General features: G+C 52.1%; 7 protein-coding genes across 7 annotated transcripts; 3 read left to right on the forward strand and 4 right to left on the reverse strand.

The window, feature by feature from the left end:
• Positions 1–572: 572 nt before the first annotated feature.
• On the reverse strand, positions 573–2019 carry STEHIDRAFT_170043 (uncharacterized protein; the record flags this gene model as incomplete). Its single annotated transcript, XM_007306401.1, has 5 exons — positions 1804–2019; positions 1271–1402; positions 1118–1215; positions 656–1055; positions 573–598 (listed from the first exon to the last, which is right to left on the reverse strand). Exons 2-5 carry the CDS (start codon positions 1308–1310, stop codon positions 573–575), a joined length of 564 nt encoding a protein of 187 aa, XP_007306463.1. The 5' UTR covers positions 1311–1402; positions 1804–2019.
• A 419-nt stretch (positions 2020–2438) lies between these two features.
• On the forward strand, positions 2439–3226 carry STEHIDRAFT_159001 (uncharacterized protein; the record flags this gene model as incomplete). Its single annotated transcript, XM_007306402.1, has 4 exons — positions 2439–2568; positions 2626–2796; positions 2856–2974; positions 3044–3226. 4 exons carry the CDS (start codon positions 2439–2441, stop codon positions 3224–3226), a joined length of 603 nt encoding a protein of 200 aa, XP_007306464.1.
• Positions 3227–8911: 5685 nt separating this feature from the next.
• STEHIDRAFT_32774 (uncharacterized protein) lies at positions 8912–9421 on the reverse strand (the record flags this gene model as incomplete). The annotated part of the gene is made up of 2 exons (XM_007306210.1): positions 8912–9151; positions 9239–9421. Coding segments are annotated over 2 exons (423 nt in total), but the record flags the coding sequence as incomplete, so codon positions are not given.
• Positions 9422–9910: 489 nt separating this feature from the next.
• On the reverse strand, positions 9911–10599 carry STEHIDRAFT_29298 (uncharacterized protein; the record flags this gene model as incomplete). The annotated part of the gene is made up of 2 exons (XM_007306206.1): positions 9911–10235; positions 10322–10599. Coding segments are annotated over 2 exons (603 nt in total), but the record flags the coding sequence as incomplete, so codon positions are not given.
• Positions 10600–12588: 1989 nt separating this feature from the next.
• Positions 12589–16130, reverse strand: STEHIDRAFT_170045 (MFS general substrate transporter). Its single transcript, XM_007306403.1, has 13 exons — positions 16058–16130; positions 15665–16001; positions 15561–15598; positions 15343–15495; positions 14902–15050; positions 14760–14839; positions 14195–14669; positions 14088–14136; positions 13963–14020; positions 13620–13893; positions 13481–13572; positions 13253–13360; positions 12589–13110 (listed from the first exon to the last, which is right to left on the reverse strand). Exons 2-13 carry the CDS (start codon positions 15833–15835, stop codon positions 12979–12981), a joined length of 1779 nt encoding a protein of 592 aa, XP_007306465.1. The 5' UTR covers positions 15836–16001; positions 16058–16130; the 3' UTR covers positions 12589–12978.
• A 384-nt stretch (positions 16131–16514) lies between these two features.
• On the forward strand, positions 16515–19626 carry STEHIDRAFT_61239 (AAA family ATPase; the record flags this gene model as incomplete). The annotated part of the gene is made up of 12 exons (XM_007306231.1): positions 16515–16691; positions 16753–16798; positions 16885–17175; positions 17213–17454; positions 17526–17661; positions 17735–18151; positions 18211–18731; positions 18786–18875; positions 18937–19089; positions 19159–19305; positions 19370–19456; positions 19513–19626. The coding sequence occupies 12 exons, from the start codon at positions 16515–16517 to the stop codon at positions 19624–19626; spliced, it is 2421 nt and encodes an 806-aa protein (XP_007306293.1).
• Positions 19627–19852: 226 nt separating this feature from the next.
• On the forward strand, positions 19853–20438 carry STEHIDRAFT_159005 (uncharacterized protein; the record flags this gene model as incomplete). Its single annotated transcript, XM_007306404.1, has 3 exons — positions 19853–20081; positions 20158–20174; positions 20253–20438. The coding sequence occupies 3 exons, from the start codon at positions 19853–19855 to the stop codon at positions 20436–20438; spliced, it is 432 nt and encodes a 143-aa protein (XP_007306466.1).
• Positions 20439–20936: the final 498 nt, after the last annotated feature.

The raw sequence follows: 20936 nt of genomic DNA on the forward strand, positions 1-20936 counted from the left end.
ACATCGCTTTGCACAACAGTATTACCTAGTCCATGATGTCGACGAGGCTGAGGACTGAGCACATATTTCTGAGCGTTATGCTGCGTGAGTTTCTCCGTTTCAGAGGTACTGCAGTCCAGAACTGACTCGCTAGAGTTTTTTTCAGTGTCGGAAGAATTACTTGCGTGATTACTATGGCTCGAGCCGTCCTCCGATTGTGTTGGCCGCGATGTATTTTGTGTTGATCCGAGGTGCTCAGAATGTATGATTACTACAGCGGAGGTTTATAGTGTTCTTAGTGGTGTCTTTTGTCCCGTAAAATGATAACATCCCGACTGGTTCAGTGGCACGTCGACGAAGGTGTGGTACCTGAAAGAAATCACGACTTCTTGTCGGACAGTAAACGAGCTCAACAGCCTTTCTAACCGTCTCAAAGGTTTCACGCGAGCCATTATTTGAGCAACTTGTAAATGTGACTGCATGAATGGTAATCGTTACTGTACACCTATGCCCTTGTACTATTTGTTCAAACGTACTACACCAGTCGTCACTGCAAATACCAATGCCTTTCAAGGCGAACCGAATCCTGCTAATCATCGAAGTTCTTGCATGTCGAACGCTAAGACATATTGGACTCAATTTCTCCGTAATACTTAGGTAGGAAGACGACACTCACATAGAGGTGGCTCTGAGAATATTTGCAGAAACTCAAGCCTACATCCGCTTTTTCTTATGGCTTCCTCCGAGCACGCCACTTCGATCACCGTATTCCGCCTCCCGCCACACTCCAACCTTGGTGTCGGTACCCTCAGCTGCCATCCAATATCCGCCTCCTTCACATATTCTGCGCTGAAATTCACAGTTCCCATCAAGTTGAGGCGCGAAGGGCGAGTATCATAGGTGAGATTCTTGGGGAGGGGGGAAGTGACGTTCCATATCTCTAGAGCAGAAACGTCCCCGACGGCAACGAAGGACTTGTTATTGGACGCGAGGGCGGAAGCGTCCGAAACAACGGCTTCGATATAACAGAGAGCGGATGGTGAGAGTCGGGTTGACCAGCGGAAGAATGTGGAGTCCTATTTGCGAAGACGTCAACCAAGAAAAAACTACGTGAAGTGGCGCAGAGGAGAAAGCTTGCCGTCGCACTGAGGAGGACTTTACTCCCGGGATTAAAGACTTTGTCCTGTTCAGATGAGCTCACATGGACGATCGTGTTGGGGAACCACATTTTGGGGCCTGCAGGAATGATATAAGCTAAGGCTGTGATGAATGAAACAGCAAGAGGAAGTACCCTTTGACCTCCACCGCTGGATGCCTCCCACTGTCTCCATGTTGGGGTATGGCGTTAGTCTCCTGAGACCAGATGGGCTCAGCGGGACACTGAGTGCCGATGAGAGCGAGTAAACAGCGATGGCAGACGCCACTGTCACAAATGAGGTCAACGCGACGCAAGCCCACAAAATAAACGGGTATCGTCCTTCTTCAGTGGGTATGCGTTCTTTCCACTCCTCTGGAGAAAGGAGAGGAACGTAGTCCTCAGAAACAGGACGGTCAGGACGGGTCATCCTCTGCAGAAGGCAAAGGGACAAAGATCAAAAGTGTTGGGGGCGGGGATAGCAACAAGAACAGGTGTTTGGAGCTGAAGACCCTGAATCGCACACGCCATGCCGTAGTCTAGAATGAGATCATAGTCGGGTCGCGGGTGAAGTCGTGCCACGGTTTGAGCCTGTGGTTATCGATATTAGGCTGAATACAACCATAGCAAGGTAGGCGCGAGACTCTTCAAGACGAACAGAGTTTTCAGTATGACGAGAAGACACGCACATGTTTTGACAGTATGACAATACAGCCCCAAGACTGTCCGAGTATATCGGAGGGTACTGATAGGTCGTGCGGATATGTTAGTTGGATAGTCGTCTGGCGCCAGGACTCGGAGCGTAGTGTCGCGGCGCGTGATGATGAAAATGTGAAGCAAGAAGCTTAGAGGAGGTAAGAAGGGGCATTTCTACTGCTCCCTCGAGATCTCTTACGATATGACATGTTTTTCTGAGATGATACCGTGAGCATGCTTGATATGGCCTGAACTGGCCGCCGTTGTGTAGTTCGAGCAAGTACTAGTGTAACTCGAAGAATCGGACGCCACCGCAAGAATTAGGGCGGCTTATCGGAGGATGCCGAAATAGCCGTGGACATCAATTCCCTCGAGCACCCTCCTTTCCTCCTTCTTACATTCTTGCACGTTCCATCACTTACCTAGCTCAGACAGCGGCCCAGATAGATGTCTAAAATAAGCGGTTCGTTGCTTACAGGGTATCTTTGCTCCAACGTACGCCTACCGTGCTCCTAGCTCTGCGAAACTGTGCTTCGATAGCACCTCGTATCCTTTGCAGACCCTGCGCACGATATTTTCTCTACGATCACCAAGGACGTACGGAGACTCAATCTATTGCACTATTGACATGTCTTTCCTACGGAGAGCGAATACGGGTTTTCTCTGCGTGCTTCTTGCTCTCGTTGTCAGCATGAGTGTTAACCTCCTCACCGTCCGAAACATGGCCCTGAAGACATCTAACGACCCGGGACGTTATAGTACGCTACACTAATTTGCGTGCTCTCTATGACGTGGGGCCTGACATAGACCTCCAGGTTACAGCGGCGACGACTATCCGATCCAGCTCCCTCTGTACCTTCCCACAGTTTCTCTGGTCTATGAGAATACCGAGCGATTCGGTGTCTCAGATCTCAGTTCGTGGTCTGACTGGCGTTCGACCGATGCATTCCCCAAGGGAAACGGGTTTGTGAAGCTCGGGCCTCAAGGTAATTTATTCTCCATTTTTCGAAGCTCTTCACTGATTGCCACTTCTCTGCCCGTTCAGCTCGTTTGTTTGGTCTCAGCATGTTTCATCAACTTCACTGCCTGCAGATGATACGCCATGCTATTCTCGCAGGCGACGCTGAAGACCATGTCCAACATTGTCTCAATATGATTCGGCAGGTACGCATTGAAATATGGATGTACTCTGACGCTTGCGTAGTGAGCATATATTTGCGTTGTCTGTCCTAGGCAATTCTGTGTGCCGCGGACACGACACTGGATCCATTAGATGTTTCGAATGATGACGGCGCGCCCATAGCCGCAGATGGAGTTGGGCAGACGCACATGTGCCGTGATTGGGACATGGTATACCAGTTTGTGAACGACAATCAGCTGAGCGAGGCGTGGAACGTAAGCAAAGATGCAACGTAAGTAGTGCTGGACTCCTACAGAATACAATTGATATCACGGATTCAAGTTTCCGAGCTCATCGGTGTCTAGGTGTGACGACTAGCTTCATGAAGCACCCTTGAACCTCATTTCGCAGGGAGTTGAAGATTCTAGAGTGAACATTCCGAGTATGGTTCAGAGGGATAGCCCACCCTGTACCCCGGGTCTGTCACATGATACAGCAACTGATGTCTCTTCACAGGGCGTATAGCTGCTCATTAGGGCAGATGATCATTCTGGTACGGAATGCCACAACGACCTGCTTGACACGGCCATATATTCGCCAATTCTCCGTCATTCACCTCATTATCCGTGAGCTAAATTGACTTTACTGCCGCTATGACCGGAGCTTTTCGTAACGCTAGAGCGGTAACGGCTACCCATGTGGCCATTAGTTACAATGCGTAACTCAAACGCTCAAACCACATATCTACCGCATTGAAAAACGGCAGGGAAAGATGCGCGAGTTGCGTACCGGTGTCAAAGATCAGGCCATCCCAAAACAAGTTCTTTTCCCAAACTCGAGAAAAGACATGGTGCTGGACAACCCGTCACTGCGCGATATTGGTCGGGCAGGAACTTCTGGTAAGGCAACAGGGCGAACGGAATAGTGGAAGTGTCCGATAATAAATCACAGTGAGATGAAGATAGATTAATTGACATTCGCATAATGGAATCCTTTCGGAGAACGGCATGACACGGTCGTAACATGAATCACTACTGAACATCGGAACGAGTGGTGGAATTACTCGTAATAGGGCGGACTATAAAGAAATATAAAGCGTAAAGATACTGCAAACCTGACAGACAAAGATGCTACAACCGCACCACAAGACATGTAAGCAATAATAGACGGAAGAAAAACAGGCGATGTGAGGATGTGGTCGGGTATCAGAGGGTATACTCTTGATGTGAGATATAAGTGACGGATCCGGTTCCACAAGAAGGCAAAAGCAAGAGAATACTGACACACAAGCAAGGGAAGGCATGAAGGAGATGGTGTTATATTGTTTCAGTTCCTCGGCAGCCACGAGCTTTCAATTCAAACATAGATCACAACTGGCAGATTTAGATCCTGCATGCAGGAAGAACGTCGCGATTAATATATGTTCATCCCGAGACATTGTGAAACGCACTTGTATTCTTCATTGAATAATAGAGACGATCTAGTCCTCTGTGGGCTTTGCGATTTCCTCATCAAGAGCAGAGGTAGGTCCTGGAGCGACTGGAGCGTTCTCAACTTGTGATACGGCATCTTCAGGTGCAGAAGGAGCGTCTTCTCCTGTTGAGGAACGTTCTTCAGGAACGGACGAGTCCTCTTTAGCCGTGGTGGCCGCATCCTCCGGAACGGCAGGCTTCAAGAGTTTATCGTCTGTTGTAGGATCCTCGGGGGATGGTACATCTTCGACGGCAGGAGCAGTCTCTTCCGCAGACGGCTCGGTTGGGGTAAGAGCGTCTCCAACGGGCGCGGCATCTTCCGAGACTGCGACAGGGGTTGACTCTGTCGCTATTGGTGCCGACTCGTTGGCGACGGGTGCAGGCTCCGGGACATCAGCTGGTTCCTCGTGCATTTGTTGAGGTTCAGCAGCAGATTCTTCTGGCATCGGAGAAGCCTCCTCGACGGCGGATACATCAACTGGTACTGGAGCTGGTTCTTCGATAGCAGCTGGGGCCTCTTCAGATTCGACTGGCGACGGCTCTTCTGATGTCGTTTTGGTTTGTCAGCACATAGATAGCACAAGAAGAGATAGGGAGTCCTCCTCACCGTTGACCTCCCCAGCAGCAGGAACGGCTTCTTCGACGATAGGAACAATATCATCCGCAACAACGACAGCCTCGGGCTCTTCAGCCACGGTAGATTCGTCCGTGGGCTGAGCGGTTTCATTGGCAGCAGGAGCGGGTTCTTCGGCGGTGATGATGGGCTCTTCAGGAACATGAACTTCCTCATCGACGGGAGGTGCAGTTTCTAATTTTTAGGATGTTAAGACCAGTCAACGTCAGGAAAAAGATACTTTTGCAGGACAAACCTTCGACAGTGGCCGAGTCACCAGCCGGTGTCGCGTCTTCAGCAGGAGTGACATGCTCGGCAGCAGGGGCTGGCTCTTCAACAGCGGATGAACCCTCCTCAACTTCTGGCGCGGCACCATCGTCTACAGGAACGGCCTCCGAGGCAGGTTCCTCTTCCGCGGGAACGGGCTCGCCGATGGCGTCAGCAGCGGACGCAGCCTCTTCCACCCCGACAGGAGGTTCATCTTCAGTGAGAGTTGCAGGTTCTTCCTCGACGGGTGGCTCTTCTTCTGTAGCAGGGAGATATTCTTCAACAGCGGGAACAGGCTCTTCGATGGCCGTGATTGGTTCTCCTGGAGCGGACGCCGACTCCGCAGCAGCGAGAGCGGGTACTTCATCCTCAGCAGCATCTTCGACGGCAGGTTGTTCCGGTATAACAGAAGGCTCTTCAGCAGGAGACACTTGCTCTTCGACTGGAGGAACGGCTTCAACCTCAGAAACTAATTGCTCGGCAATGGGAGTCTCCTCGGTGACGGTAGTAGGCTCTTCGACGACGGGAGTGTGGTCATCCGTAAGGGCAATATCCTCGGTGGGAGCAGCGGGGGCTTCAGTGAGTTCCGGAGCAGAGGCAGGTTCGTCAGAAGCAGCTTGGTCTGCTGCTGGATTCGGTTCTTCGACAGAAGCGGCAGTGGTCTCCTCGGGAGCAACAGGCACCTCGACGGTGGCAGGTTCCTCGGCAGCAGTAGATTCCTCGACAGCAGCAGATTCCTCGACACTAGGAGTGGGCTCTTCGATCGCAGAAGGTTCTCCAGCAACCACAGGTTCATCCACAGCAACAAGCTCGTCTGTGACCTGGATTACTTCTTCAACAGCAGCAGGTTCTTCGACGGCGGGTGCAGCCTCTTCCACGGGTGAATCAGGCTCTACAACTAATATTACACAAGAACCGGTCATTTCTTTACTCCAGAGGGCGAATGGCTATGCTATCAACGTACCTTCAAGTAAGGCAGGCTCTTCGACAGTGGCAGCAGGTGTAGTTTCCGGCTCAATGGTGGCAGGTCCGTCCAAGACGGAGGGTTCCTCGACGGTGACAGGCTCATCCACAACGGAGGGTTCTTCAATGGCGGCTGACTCTTCGACAACAGGAGCTTCTTCGACGGTGGCAGGCTCATCCACGACGGAGGGTTCTTCGATGACCGCCGATTCCTCAACAACAGGAGGTGCCTCGGTGGTGGCGGGCTCATCCACGATTGAGGGTTCCTCGATGGCTGCCGACTCCTCGACAGCAGGAGGTTCCTCGACGGTGACAGACTCATCCACGACGGAGGGTTCTTCGATGGCGGCCGATTCTTCGACAACAGGAGGTTCTTCGATGGTGGCCGATTCCTCAACAGCAGGAGGTTCCTCGACAGTGACGGGCTCATCTACGATGGAGGGTTCCGCGGCCGACTCTTCGACAACAGGAGGTTCTTCTACGGTGACAGGCTCATCAACGACGGAAGGTTCTTCGACGGCGGCCGATTCCTCGACAACAGGAGGTTCTTCGATGGCGGCCGAATCCTCAACAACAGGAGGTTCTTCGACGATGACAGGCTCATCCACGACGGAGGGTTCTTCGATGACCGCCGATTCCTCAACAACAGGAGGTGCCTCAGTGTTGGCGGGCTCATCCACGATTGAGGGTTCCTCGATGGCTGCCGACTCCTCGACAGCAGGAGGTTCCTCGACGGTGACAGGCTCATCCACGACGGAGGGTTCTTCGGTGGCAGCCGACTCCTCGACAGCAGGAGGTTCCTCGACGGTGACAGGCTCATCCACGACGGAGGGTTCTTCGGTGGCAGCCGACTCCTCGACAGCAGGGGGTTCCTCGACGGTGACCGGCTCATCCACGACGGAGGGTTCCTCAATGACGGCCGGCTCGACGGTGGCAGAGTCTTCGATAGCTGCTGATTCCTCTACAGTTGTAAGTTCCTGAACGACGGCAGGTTCGTCTACGGCAGCTGTAGGCACCTCGACAGCTACAGCTTCCTCGACGGTCGATACGGGCTCCTCGCTGGCAGCTGCAGGCTCTTCAGCCTCAGGGACTACTTCCTCAGCTGGCGGAGCCGTTTCCTCAACAGCAACGACTGGCTCTTCGGCTGCGAGAATGACGTCCTCGACAGGGGCGTCAGGCTCTACTCACACCGGACAAGTCAGTGAAGCGAATAAACGGAAGCTAGATTTAATTGACACGAACCTGCAACAGGAACAACCTCTTCAGCCGCAGGAGTGGTGTCAGCAGCAGGAACGGCTTCAGGCTCAATAGGAAGAGCTTCGGAAGCCTCGGGTTCAGCTTCGACTGCATCCGCCGGCGTGGACTCCTCGACCGCAGCGACGGGCTCCTCAACCGCGACCGCAGGTTCCTCTACGGCTGCGATGGGTTCTTCTGTAGAGGTCATAGGCTCCTCAACTGCCACCGGTTCTTCAGCGGTCGGGGTCACTTCCTCAGTAGCAAGGACAGGTTCTTCGGCGATGGGAGCAGCATCTTCAGCGGGTGCCACAGCTTCTTCAGCTACACGATCAGGTTATCAATAAACTGGAGGGTGAGAGAAAAAGTCCTGGTGAACACTAACTTTCAGCAGGAGTCTCTTCCTCGATCGCGGCAGCTGCGACGGTTGCGGCGACGGCAGCAGCACCAATGACAGTTGGGACGTCCTCCGGTTCCGCAGGTGTAGCCACTGTGTCAGTCTCGGTCTCGGGCGCTGGTTCAGCTGCCTTAGCCGGAGGTGCAGCCTCTTCCACAGGAGCAGGAACGGGAGCCTCTTCCTCAACCTCTGGTTCGACCTGACTCACAGCCGGTACCTCTTCCTCTACAGCCTTCTCAACTGGTGCTTCTTCCACCGCCACCTCTGGAGCCTCAGCAACCTCTTCGACCTCCTCCTTCGGCACCTCAGCCACTTCGGAGACTTCAGGAACCTTAGGCTCCTCCACTTCAGAGACCTCAGGAGTTTCCTCAACATTTGTAGACTGTGATTCGTCCGCCTGGGCTTGCGCCACCGCCACCGGCTCACTGGTCTTCAACAGGAGCTGAGGACCAACCGTTTCGCCAGACAAAATTACACTCTGGGGTGCAGGTGGGAGTGTAGCGCCGGTCGAGTCCGCTGGGACTTGAGTAGGCTTGGAAGCCTCTTCGGTCTCTGGTTGGGGTTCGTCGGCAGCGGAAGTGAGGTGAGCTTTCTCATCGTCTGGAGGAAGAGGAACGACGAGGGATGGAGCTGGGACGGTGGAGGGAGCTTCTACGAGAGTAGATAGAGCCTGTTCGGCGCCTGCAGGGGTAGCAGCAGGAGCACTCTCCTCCTTCGGCTCGGAAGTAGCCGCCTCAACAGCAGCAGCAACCGTACCCGCCACCGCAGCTGCTACGCCAGCGCCCAGTAGGACCTCCTTCCCATCGACCTTCTCGTCTTTGCCCTCTTCCTTTTCAGTGCTCAGACTCTTCTTCGGCTGCTCCTCATGCTCCTCCTCATGTACTACCTCTCCCATCTCCCCCACCTGCGGCGCCTTACTGACCTTCTCCTTCTTCTCCTTCTCCTTCCCACTCTTCGCCGAATCACTTCTCTTGAGCTGGATCGTATCCGAGCTCATCGTCCTCTCCATATTCCCACTGCCACTTCCACCACCTCCCGTAGCCCAGAACGACAACCGCTTCTTAGTGGCAGAGATCGTCGAACTGACCCGTCCTCCATCCGTTCTGATCGAAGGCCTCGCCGTCGGTGAAGTAGCACGTCCGTTTCCACTCTTGGCACTAGCCGCTCCCTCAGATGACGAGCGTTCATGCGCAGGGCCACCAGTGGGCGTAGGTGACCTCGGCGGAGGCGGCCTCACGAAAGCCTGCTCAATTACGAGCCACGTCACCGGTTTGGGCTGCAAAGCTGTCGCAGTGGCTGTCGTAACATCTGTGGTTGACGTAGGAGGCGAGGCGGCTGTAGCGGGGGCAGAAGCAGACGAAACCTCTTGTAAGGCAGGGATGGGCTTCAACTGGCATAAGACGAATTTGGGCCAATCGCTGGCTATGGGGTCCAAAAGCGCATCGCTCCAGAAATCGACGAACGCCTCGTCCAGTTTGATGCGTTCGACCAGCGCGACCTTTGATGGAGGACTCGATCCGGCGGTCTTGGCTGAAGGAGGAACGGGCGCAGATACTATGATCGTCGGGTTGTTAGAGTTGGGGCTGGTGTTATCGGTGGATGAACGTCGAGTCTGAGACTTATCGCGTTTCTTGGACGATTTGCGAGAAAGAGGGGCTGCGGACGAAGGCGGGTTCGTCTTCTCGATATCCTGGTCCCAGAGCGTCGATGCGAAATCTTTAGGGATGACAGGGGTCTCCTTGAACCCACGACTGGAGAACTGCGTCCAGTCAGTATCCGTAGGCGTACGAGGAGAAGCGGTCGTCGGTGCCGTGCCACCAGCAGTCGCAGTAGGCGTCTGAGCGTTGCTGTCAGCTGTGGCCGTAGCCGGACTGGCCACATTGCTGTTACCGTTGCCCGCGAATGAGGGGCTCAAGCTCCTTCCCCTCTCCTTCTCCTTTCCCAGTTCCTTGTCCCTTACCATACTCAACAACCTAATCGTCCCATCCTCAAAAATCCTATTCAGTACCGGATCCTCCTCCTTGACCTCCTCCGCCTCCGCCGCCGCACCTTCCTGCTCACTCCTCGCCAACTTCTGGATAACCTCCCAGACCCCGGCCTGATCCCCAGCCGTACTCTCATACGTAGACCTCAACGCTTCCTGAATGATCTGGATAGGGAAATAAGCCTTAGGTTTCGTGATCCCTGAGATTTGGGTCTCGAGGCGGACGAAGAGGGCGTCGTAGCGACGGGTAGAGAAGCGGGTTCGTGGGAGGAGGGCAATGTCGCCGGACGGGTTTGGTGACGCGTACTTCGCATAGGGGTATTGTTCGACGAGTTCGGTGAGGCGGCGGGGCATCTTGTGGTTTGATGCTTCCTCCCTATAATGATAGTACATACCAATAAAAATTGTATTAGAAATCGGTGAGATGGAGAGACGGTGAAGACAAGGTTATAATAAATGTACCTAATCCTGGCCAAGAATAGATGTTCCAACACTCTCCCCGCCTTCTCCCACCGCTCATAGAAACTCGCCCATCCATCCCTGCTCTCGCTCCTACTCGCCGCAACCAGCCACAGTCCTATAATCATGCTCAACCTGGCACCACTAGACCCGTTCGCCTCACCATGTGCTGCCAACGACGAGATCACGTCCAAGAGCGCTACGAGAAGCTCAGCGTGATCTTCGGGAAGAAGTGGGACGAGAGATTGAGAGAATGCGGTGGGTGGGTAGTTGGAAGAACGTTCGGCGCGTGAGAAGGAAGTGTACCATGAGAATTCGTCATCTGTTACGGTATTATTGTTAACGTCGCTAGTAGTGGTATGGGTATTCGTGGATGGTGTAGTGGGGGAAGAGGGGGAGGTGGAAGAGGTGGGGTTGAGGGCGGGACGGCCGAAGGAATTTCCTTCGAGCTTAAGGTGACGGAGACCCCAGCGCAGGACGGCAGCGACGTCGTGTGGCGAACGCGCGTAGGAGAGTTCGGACTCGAATGTGGAGAAAGCATCAGATGCGGATGCCGGGGTGGTCGGGGAAGAGAGCGTGTTCGTAGGGTTGCTGGGAGCCAAGGATAGAATGAAGACGGATATGAGTCCTGTACGTGATATTCATGAGTACGATGTTCAAATAGTCGGGAAGATGTACTTACTCTGTTGTACGTCGGGAGACGCGGAATACCAGTGCGGGTGCATGATACCGAGGGTTTCCAAACCTTCCCAGCAAATCGAAATAACGCGTCAGGATATATTATTCGGCTACTGGAGGAGACTTATATAAAAATGGACTCCTATACGCACCACGCTCGATAATAATCTGCGAACACGCTCTCACCAGCAGCAAGGTCTCAGCGCTCGTCAACCTCCTCTCGCCAATCACCTCTTCATTCAACACCGCATACGCATCCGGATCCGCCTCAAATACAACTCCTAACGCACGCTTATTATCTGCCTCCTTGGTGGATAAATTCAAGCTGAGATGAGGGACCTCGTTCGAACGTTTTGCGCCACCAGTTGAAGAAGGATCAGCCGAAGGACGTGACTTTGGGCGAAACAGCGAGATGAAGCCTGCAGACTCTTTATCCTTCGACTCGTTGGAGTCCTTGTCCTTGTCCTTGTCCTTGTCCTTGGACTGAGGGACTTCGGGGATGGCTTGGGCTTGGTCGAAGTGAGTAGCGGAGGGAGAGACGGTCGGCGAAACGGCTTCGAATTTCCCTTCGAGTAGGGAACCTTGGGATGCTCGCTTGTCCTTCTTCTCTTCCTTCTTGCTGCGACCAAATACCTTGGACAGGAATGAGGGCATGACGGCTAGTTTGACCTTGTCCTATTGTACTACTGATGACTTGAACTCTGACGGTTGAAAAACGCTGTGCATACTGCGACCATCAGTGCCCCGCCTGTTTACTTTCCGTGAACAGTAAAAGATTGGGAAATATGACTCGTACCAATTGGCCTGTAAATAAATACTCAAAGACGACAATATAGAACAGACAAGACGTCTAGTCCAACCAAGATACCGTATACCAAGGATCGTCGAGCTCAAATCGCGGATGAGCACGTACGATGTGGACGGGACGAAGAGGCGGGCCAAACAAGTGCAAAGATAATCTGAATGCCCTTGTGGCCCGACGTCCTTCTCTTCCCATTATCCGGCTGCTATCGTAAGTACAGTAGTGCCCTTCGCTATTCTTTAGTCGCCTCACCTGAACCTCATGTTCTCAACATTCTCCACACGAGAACACGTTTTGGCGCTCCCTTTACGGTCCAAAAGTCCCGTTCCGGTCTTAGGACTGTGAGCATCGATGCGCGACTTTTCACCGAGCACGGGGTCGTGCCAGGTAGCTAAGCCGGAACGGGTTCGGAAGTTGGAACACACTTTGAACAAAATAACATGAACGGAGTCAAGCAGGGTGATCATGAAAGTGTTCGCCATTGTGGTTCAGGGTAACACGAAGTACGAGTAGGTATGTAGAAGTCCGTCGCTGACGTCGATGCGCTTTGAAGAACATCTCGCCACATTCATATCTTGAACTTCGACACGATCGATGCTCTAGGTTTTTTGAACCAAAGCAACCACAGCTTTACACGTTGTAGCCATGATGGTCTAAGATACGATCGTATCTACAAAGGCAGGCGACAATATCTCATCTTCCGCTATGGTGATCGAAAGAGTGACGAGGATTGCGCCACACCGCTCTCGAGGAAGTTCGAGCGTCAAGCTTCAAGCCTGAAAGTGATGAGAGGAGATTCAATTCCATACGAATTCATAAAAGATAGCTAATAAGAAAAGCAACGCAGATATGAAGGGAAACCAAACATTTCGACAGGCTATTTCTATCGAGTGAGTACTCAAGCACGAACACACAACACAACACGACAGAACGGAACAGAACAGAACAGAACAATCAAACAATTCTTCCACGTACATTGACGTTTACACCCACCCGTCTAGACCCAAAATAATCAAGAGATCGAAACGATGAACACAAATCCTACCTTATATCTTCTTTCCTTACTTCCGCGTCACCCACCACACGACAACCACCACATCCACCTGCCCACCACAACACCGCGCCCTCCATCCCGACAATCACTCATCAGTGACAGACGGCAATGTTTGTCGGTGCTCGCCTATATCGACGCCCTTCCCCTGGGTTCAAACGGCAACAATAAGGCCATCCCACCAGCCGCAATAATCAGCGCCCCAGCAATATAAACGGGCACGGGCGTATTGATGTTAGCGTAGAGCGCGATGATGGGAGCCTGTCCGAACCTAGGTCAGCTTGACCGCAAAACAAGGCCTGGTGCAGATAGTGGGGAAGGTGGCCAGGGGCGAGGGTGGTAGCAAAGACTACGATGATGGTGGAGAGGACGATGAAGGCGGAAGGAGTAAAAGAATACGCACGATGACACCAAACACCCTCGTCGCAGTCGAGACCAGTCCGTTCCCTGTCCCTCTATCTTTCGCAGGGAACAGCTCGGGCGAGATAGCGTAGAGAACGCCGTACATGATCTGCCAGCCACGAAAAAACCACCGACAACAACATCGCCAATCGCCACACAGAATCCACCAGAGATCAGTCAGCCTTTCTTTTCCGGGCCATAGACTGGAGAAGTGTGGTGGAAAACGCACGTTACTGTTAAACGCGTACCCACAGTTCCACCCGAGCAGCGCGTTGGAGCTGCGCGCGGTGGTACTCGCAAAGAGGAAGGCACCCGTTAGCCCTAGATGTATGCACGGGGGTCGTTGAATAATCTGCAATTATACTCACGCGGAATATGGAGAAGGACGGCAGGGGCAGCCAAAAATAAAGTCAAAAGAAACTTGAAGGGAAGAAAGGTGAAGGAAGGGAGAACAAGGAAAACGTTTGAAGGGAGAGGGTAGGACAAGAATGGACCAAGGAAAGTGAAGTGGTGAGATGGGAGCAGAGAAGAGTACTCGCCCGCAGAGATCGCCAATGTGCCACGGCGCCCGAACCAAGGGAGTTCGACGGCCCAGCCTGCAAGGAAGGCGCCAGGTATACCGGTAATAGAGAGGATGACCTGCTGTTATGTGTGCAACAGAACGTTAATATCGGAAGAAAGAGAAGGAAGATAAATATGAGATGCACGTACGTTGCGATAAGTAGTGTAATAGGTCGCGTCGTCGAATTGGGCTCCACGACTTGCGAGTCTAGATAAATGAAAGGCTGATGAGTACGAACTTCAACCTTGAGATGACACCTGTGATTCGGACTTACAGGTAAGGCAAGAAACTGTTGTACAACGTCGATGCCAGTCCAATAATACCTGACATAAAAAGCACGGTGAATAAGAGCGATAGAGATTGCGACATATGATAACGCACCCCAAAGCGCGATCAACAACGAAGTCGACCATGCCATCTTCCTCGTCCCAAACAAATTCCTGACATGAGCCATCTTCCACGAACTCTCCTCACTCAGCACCCTCCACCTCCTCCACTCACCCACCTCACCCCCTTTCCCCTGCCTCTCCATCTTGTCCTCCACCGCCTTTGCAGCCTCGTTCAATTCCTCCACACTGATCCTTCCTCGGTTACTCTCGGTATCTCCAGAGCCTAGGCCGTTATATTCTGCGATTTGACGCACCACGGCAACAGCTTCTGCGTCTCGACCGTGTCCGAGGAGATACCGCGGAGACTCGAAGAGTTTGAAGGCAAAGAGGCGGACGAAGGAGAGAATGAGCATGAGGCCTCCTAGGGTAAAGACAGTGTAACGCCAGCCCATATTTTGTGAACGGGAGCAGGTTTCGGGGGTGGCGTCGGTGGGACAGGAGAAGTTAGCTATGAGGGGCCAGGCAACCTGTGATAATGAAACGTGCAGTGTAGCGGCGGTATGTCAGCGGATGATTTGTGGAAGAAAAGTAAGAGGAGGCGGCGGAGTGTCACGTACCAAGGAACCGACCAGCTGGCCTATCGCCCACCAGATCGAGAGGACGGTGAGGAGGTACTGATGTGAAGCCGGAACGAAGTCTGTCACGACTCTCATGAGCACTAAGTCATATATTTACCCAACATAAGAAAGGTGCACAGACCGAGAAAAACAGCAGAATCGACGGGCATGTTTCCACCAACGCCTACACCGAGCACGGCCACCAAGGCAGCGAGAGCGACGAAATTTGGAGATCCACCCGAGGCGATACCAAATATGCTGGCCATAAAGAGCGTGAGGTTGAAGGACCATCTATAGAAGAGGTGGTACCCCAGAGTCAGTAACTGAAGTATGCTACATGTCTGAGAAATTGAGGTGCAGAATAGCGTAATGAACGGGTCACAGCGCCGCCACACTTTCTTGATCAACGAAGGGCTAGCGCTAAACCAGTTCACAATTGGAGGTCCTCCCACTCCGTACGGAAAGCCGTCATGACAGCATATCATCCGCATCACACCAAAAATAGCGAAACACGCAAAGCCGTTCACAAGAAAAGCGCGTGTAAAGCACTCTACGCATGCAAGGAAAAGATAGCATAACGTACTTTCTACCCCAGATATCACACCCAAAGCTCCACAGTATCGCACCAACCAACAACCCGATATTCGAGGCGAGGGAAAGAAAAGGTCCGTTGAATTCGAATTCGAGTAGAACGGGCGAGAGTATCAAGCTCGTGAGGAGCGGCCAAACACTGTCCCTATTGTATTCACCCCAACAATCAGCGTAAGTTCTATGACCAAGGAGTGCAGAGAACGGACGTACGAGAACCAGCCAAAGCCTGCGACAGCGAAGAGACCCCACTATCCACAGTTCATTCGTATTAAGAATCCACCGAAACGTTGAGGTTCATGGTGAGATGAGCTGACCTGATATTTGCCCATGCCGATCTCCTGCAATGCCCTGTTGAGTACATGAGACTTGGCTGCGTACACAGGATCGACGACACCCTCATCGTAGATATCCGCCTTTGCAATATCAGGCGTACTAGCACCCCGCAGGGTGTCTTGTGAGCTGGATTTCTTCAGTGAGGATGACATCTTGTGATCGAGGAGAAAGCTAAGACACTGGTAGGGGCCAATCCGAGCTGGATTAAATAGCAGCGAATTCAAGGAGATGACGGACGGCCTCTGAGTCCCCGGCAATTCCGAGTGAGTGAAATGGGAAGGGAGTCACCCACGCTAATCACGCGTGATTGGCCCATATCTTGAAGATGACCGAGGATTGGTCAGGAATTTGGCAGTTTTTGTCATTTCACTCACGATGCGCAATGCTTCCATGCATTTCGAGACATTTCTGAGAGTGATGTATTTTTGCTGAGAGCTTTGGCATGATGCACCACAAAAAGATGCACCGACAGGAGGAATGTTTGGGACGTTGCAGGACCGAACATTCATTGCGCCACACTGCGGCACCAGATGTTCATACTCCGGCTTTCTCAGATTCAACGCCCGCTCCAGGTCTTCTCCAGTAATTTCCGGCCACATACTGGGAGGGCCACCGACATCGCCAGAACTTGTCTACTTCATCGTATAACTTGAAGGCAAATAGTATGTTTTGCATGCCTTCAGATTTAACCTCTTGATCTTATGGACTTGTGCTGTAGCTACCGCGCGAAATCGTCCTGTTACGATCACCGTCGGTGCCACTCAAGGTTCTTGACTGCCCGCGGCCGCCTCTCATATAATAACGACAGCCTAATCTTAGTAGCTTCATTAGATGTCCTTCTCCAAAATATTTGTTGCTCAACTTTCTGATCCACTCGATGCTGAAGGTCGAGGTGCACGACGGATAATTGTGTCGAGTGAAGCCCTAAAAGGCACAAAGCTCACCGCCGGTGATCCTGTGGCCCTCGTCGCCGCCCAAATATCTAATTCTACCGGTACAAGGAGGGCGGTGAGAACGCTGTTTTTTTATGTAGAGCATTTTATTTTTTGCTAATTATGTGGTCCCTTAGTTCGCAGTGGGATCTTTGTGGCCTTCCCAAGAGCTAGAGTCCAACCGTACATTTTACCCTCTAACGACTGGATACCTAAAAACAACGCACTAACTTGAGGTCGATTTCTCCTCTCCACATTTTCTCTTAAAGTTATCCAGGCTTCAATATCTGTGCTAGCCACTGCCCAAGTAGGCGAAAATAGCAAAGTGCAACTCTATCCACTGAACCCGTCACAACCCCAAAAACTTCCTTCTTGGATTCCGAACCTGAAGCATGTAAAGGAGGCTGGAAATGTCCGTTTGAAAGAACTCAACAACGCCGACGAGCCAGGTCCATCTGTACCCAAGCTGAAGGCCACAGATAAGCAAAAGCGGCAAGACTGGCTGACGTTGCTTGTTCGCGAATTGCTTAGTACGTCTCTCATGGACCGACAGTTTACTTGTCCCTGAACCTAGCTGACCCCCACATGTCTTGAAAGTTGACTTGAAGTACGTCACGGCTTCTCAGATTGTGGAGGTTCCGTATGAGGGCCGTACACGACGATTCAGTGTCAGCTCGATCTCGCGCTCGACAGCCGAGGGTGAAGGTGATCCTGTTACAGACCTTGCGGAAGGGTTAGACTCCCTTTCTGTGGGATCACTACCGCCGCTTTCTACCGTCAGCTGGCAGACGACCGTTACTCTTCAGGATACGGCTAAACAGACGAAGTTGTTGGAGAAGGTGACCACCATGTTACTTATGTATCCTTCAACTACAGTCTCTACTGTTCATACTGACTACCTTCTCTTCAGAAAGAAATCGAGATACTGGGTCCATCTGCTAGTCCCCAAGCCTACGTCTCAGTCGGAGGTCTGGACAAGCAAATCGCGCAAATCCGTGACTTGATTGAAATTCCATTGACTCGGCCCGATCTCTTTCGACATTTTGGTCAGTAGGCTATCTCTAGCCTAAATCGTTCTGTAGACACTAATTCATGACATTGTCACCGCAATCGGTAAAGGTCTCAAACCTCCTCGTGGATTACTCCTTCACGGACCACCGGGTACAGGAAAAACACACCTAGCTCGGGCGATAGCAGCATCGACTCAATCCTCCGTCCTCATCGTCAATGGCCCAGAACTCACGTCTGCGTATCACGGAGAGACAGAGGCAAGCCTGAGAAAGGTCTTCGCGGATGCACGGGCCAAGGCCCCGTGTATCATCGTTTTGGACGAGGTGGACGCAATTTGCCCTCGTAGGGAAGAAGGCGCCGGAGGTGAAGTCGAGAAGCGCGTTGTAGCGACTCTCCTCACTGAGATGGATGGCGTCGAGGGAGATGTGGATGCCAGAGTCGTTGTTGTGGCGACGACTAATCGTCCGAACGCTATTGACCCTGCCTTGCGCCGTCCAGGCAGGTTTGACCGTGAAATAGAAATAGGTAAGACGACATATTTCATGTTCTTCAGTACGACAGGCTGAGCACTCTTGTTTCTCTAGGTATTCCAGATCTAGAAGCCCGCATTTCGATTATGAACGTGCTCCTTTCGAAGACGCCACACACCGTCTCTCCCGAAGAACTCAGAGCAGTCGCCTCTAGAGCACACGGCTACGTTGGCGCAGATCTTGCTGCAGTCGTCCGCGAAGCAGGGACGCTCGCGATAAAACGATACATATCCTCTTCAACATCCACAGAATCGTTATCACCTACCTCTATACACTTGACCTCTTCTGACCTCGATGCTTCGCTTCCTACCATACGACCATCTGCTCTTCGAGCCCACTTCCTCGACATGGCCCCCGTACGATTCTCCGAAATTGGCGGACTCTCGTCTACCATCGCTCGTCTACGCGAAAGCGTAGAATGGCCTCTGATTCATGGTGCCACCCTAGCTCGACTGGGTGTGACTGCGCCCAAGGGGGTACTGCTCTGCGGACCTCCAGGTTGCAGTAAGACTGTTCTCGCTAGGGCAACAGCAACTGAGAGCGGAGTAAACTTCGTGGCTGTCCGGGGACCCGAGGTATCTCTTTTTCGCTAGAAATCGAGAATTATCGTTGCTAATTATGTTTCTCAGTTGTTGAATAAATACGTAGGCGAGTCTGAGAAGGCTGTGCGGGAGATCTTTCGTAAAGCACGAGCGGCAGCACCGTCAATCATATTCTTCGTGAGTCTATCTTCGTTATAACTCGCAAATGATTTTTTTGGCGCTGATTTATTATATTTAGGACGAAATTGATGCTTTAGCTATCAGTCGTTCTTCAGGATCGGAGGGAGGTTCTCATGAGGGCGTTCTCACCAGTCTTCTCAACGAGATGGATGGAGTGGAAGAACTTGTGGGTGTTACCGTGGTTGGCGCTACGAACAGGCCGGAAGTCATCGTATGTTCTTACTATTTTCCCCTTTGTTATCCCGACAATTCCAATAGTCACTTACTCTGAATACCACAGGATCCTGCCCTCATGCGTCCCGGTAGACTGGACCGAATTTTGTACGTCGGACCGCCAGACCACGCAGGACGCATTGAAATCCTCAAGATCCGTATGCGGAAGATGAGCGTCGACCCTGATGTGGATTTCGAAGAACTCGCAACTTTGGTGGGTGGTCGCAAGCTCAATGACCTCTTCACAATCTAATCCGCGCTTACATGATTCTGGGTAGACTGACGGCTGCTCTGGCGCTGAGATCACATCGATGTGTCAGGAAGCTGCCCTTCTGACCATGCAAAAAGACCTAGAAGCGGCATATGTCAGTTCTATCTATTTTCTCTAGTGCTGTGAATGCGACTGAACTCTCATGATCAGGTGCCTCATTCTGCCTTTGTCGCTGCTTCGCGGAATATCAAAAAACAAATCACTCCAGAGATGTTGCAGAGATTTCAGCGTTGGAGAGGAGATAGTGGTGTGGTTAGCATATAGCATAAATCAATGCCCAATCCCACATCTGTGTCTGATATTAATCATTAATGCTCTCGTGGGCGCCGTGTCGGTGCCACATGGAAGATGCCGCACAGCGGCGTAAACGTTCGAGTTGCCGAAAACAGAAGTCCTTCGTGGCTTTCGCATGCTCCACCACCATCTCTCCGTACTCAAGCGCTACTCTCTTATTCAACCTCATTTGACTCGCTTTCTAGTTTCAGGCACAATGTCTGACACGCCCGAAACTACAATGCCCGCTTCTGGCAGTAAGAGGGGCCGTGGTCGTGGCGGTGGTCGTGGAAGAGGAGCTCGAGGAGCTCATACGCCTGCACGAGCCAACACGCGAATAGATGCTGCTACTTCTCAGGAGGAGAGTGGTAAGAGTAATTCAAGCGCGGGAGAGAAAGCTCGGGCAGCCTCTCGAGACTTCTCTCAAAAGCCTTCGCCCACCCACTGTAAGTGTCACATCAAACATCATTTAGGCTGTCGGTACGAGTTTCAAGCTCACAAGGGCTGGCGCAATTCCTACAGTCATATCTCTTCCCATTGTGCGTTACAGCATTTTTCAGTTAACACCAAGAAAGGTCAAGTTTTGATACCTTTTTTCCCATCCTGTGTTCTCTTAGGGCCACCATGAAGCACTACGTGCCTCGATCTCGAACTTCACATCTGCGTTGTTACAGAGCACGCCGCCTATCACGGGTTTTGACAAGTCTATAGTAATCTCTCCACGAAGGCTTCATCTCACCCTCGGAGTCATGTCACTTGCCGAAGACCCAGGGCTTTCATCTGAACAAGAAGGTGCCACATGAAGTCCTGTCTAAAAGTAGAGATAATGAAGCGCTTTTCGCAGAAAACGGGGGCCCTCGTACTCTAGAAGAAGCTTGTTCCGTCTTGGAATCCTTGCGAAAAAATGTGATGGAGCTTCTTGGAGGAGAACGACTGCGTGTCGGGTTGGAAAGAATGGATATCATGAGACCGGATCGTGGCGACTCGTCGAGGGCCCATGTTATGTATGTAGGGCCAATGTTGGACAGTGAGGATGCGAAAAGATTAAAGGCAGTCGGTAGTATGTATACTACATCTCTTCTCCTGAACGTCTATCTGATTTTATTGCTCGGTGCGATCTGTTGACAGCATTCATCCAAAAGGCTTTCAAGCAAGCCGGTCTCATGATCGATGAACGACGGCCTTTGAAGGTATGCCTCATGCACTGATATTCCTTACGACATTTCTTGGCGTTTGAACGATTCTGTTTAGCTGCATTGTACTGTTGTCAACACCACCTATCGCAGGCCTCGGCCCAGCGG

The sequence above is a fragment of the Stereum hirsutum genome (genome assembly GCF_000264905.1).
Source record: "Stereum hirsutum FP-91666 SS1 unplaced genomic scaffold STEHIscaffold_11, whole genome shotgun sequence".
In the NCBI taxonomy this organism is placed as follows: domain Eukaryota; kingdom Fungi; phylum Basidiomycota; class Agaricomycetes; order Russulales; family Stereaceae; genus Stereum; species Stereum hirsutum.

Coding starts and splice junctions, on each gene's coding strand:
- STEHIDRAFT_170045 (XM_007306403.1), bottom strand. CDS start 15,835: ATGTCATCCTCACTGAAGAAATCCAGCTCACAAGACACCCTGCGGGGT. Junction 15,496..15,560: donor GCAGGCTTTGGCTGGTTCTC/GTACGTCCGTTC, acceptor TGAATACAATAG/GGACAGTGTTTGGCCGCTCC. Junction 13,111..13,252: donor CGAGGGTGTTTGGTGTCATC/GTGCGTATTCTT, acceptor AGGTTCGGACAG/GCTCCCATCATCGCGCTCTA.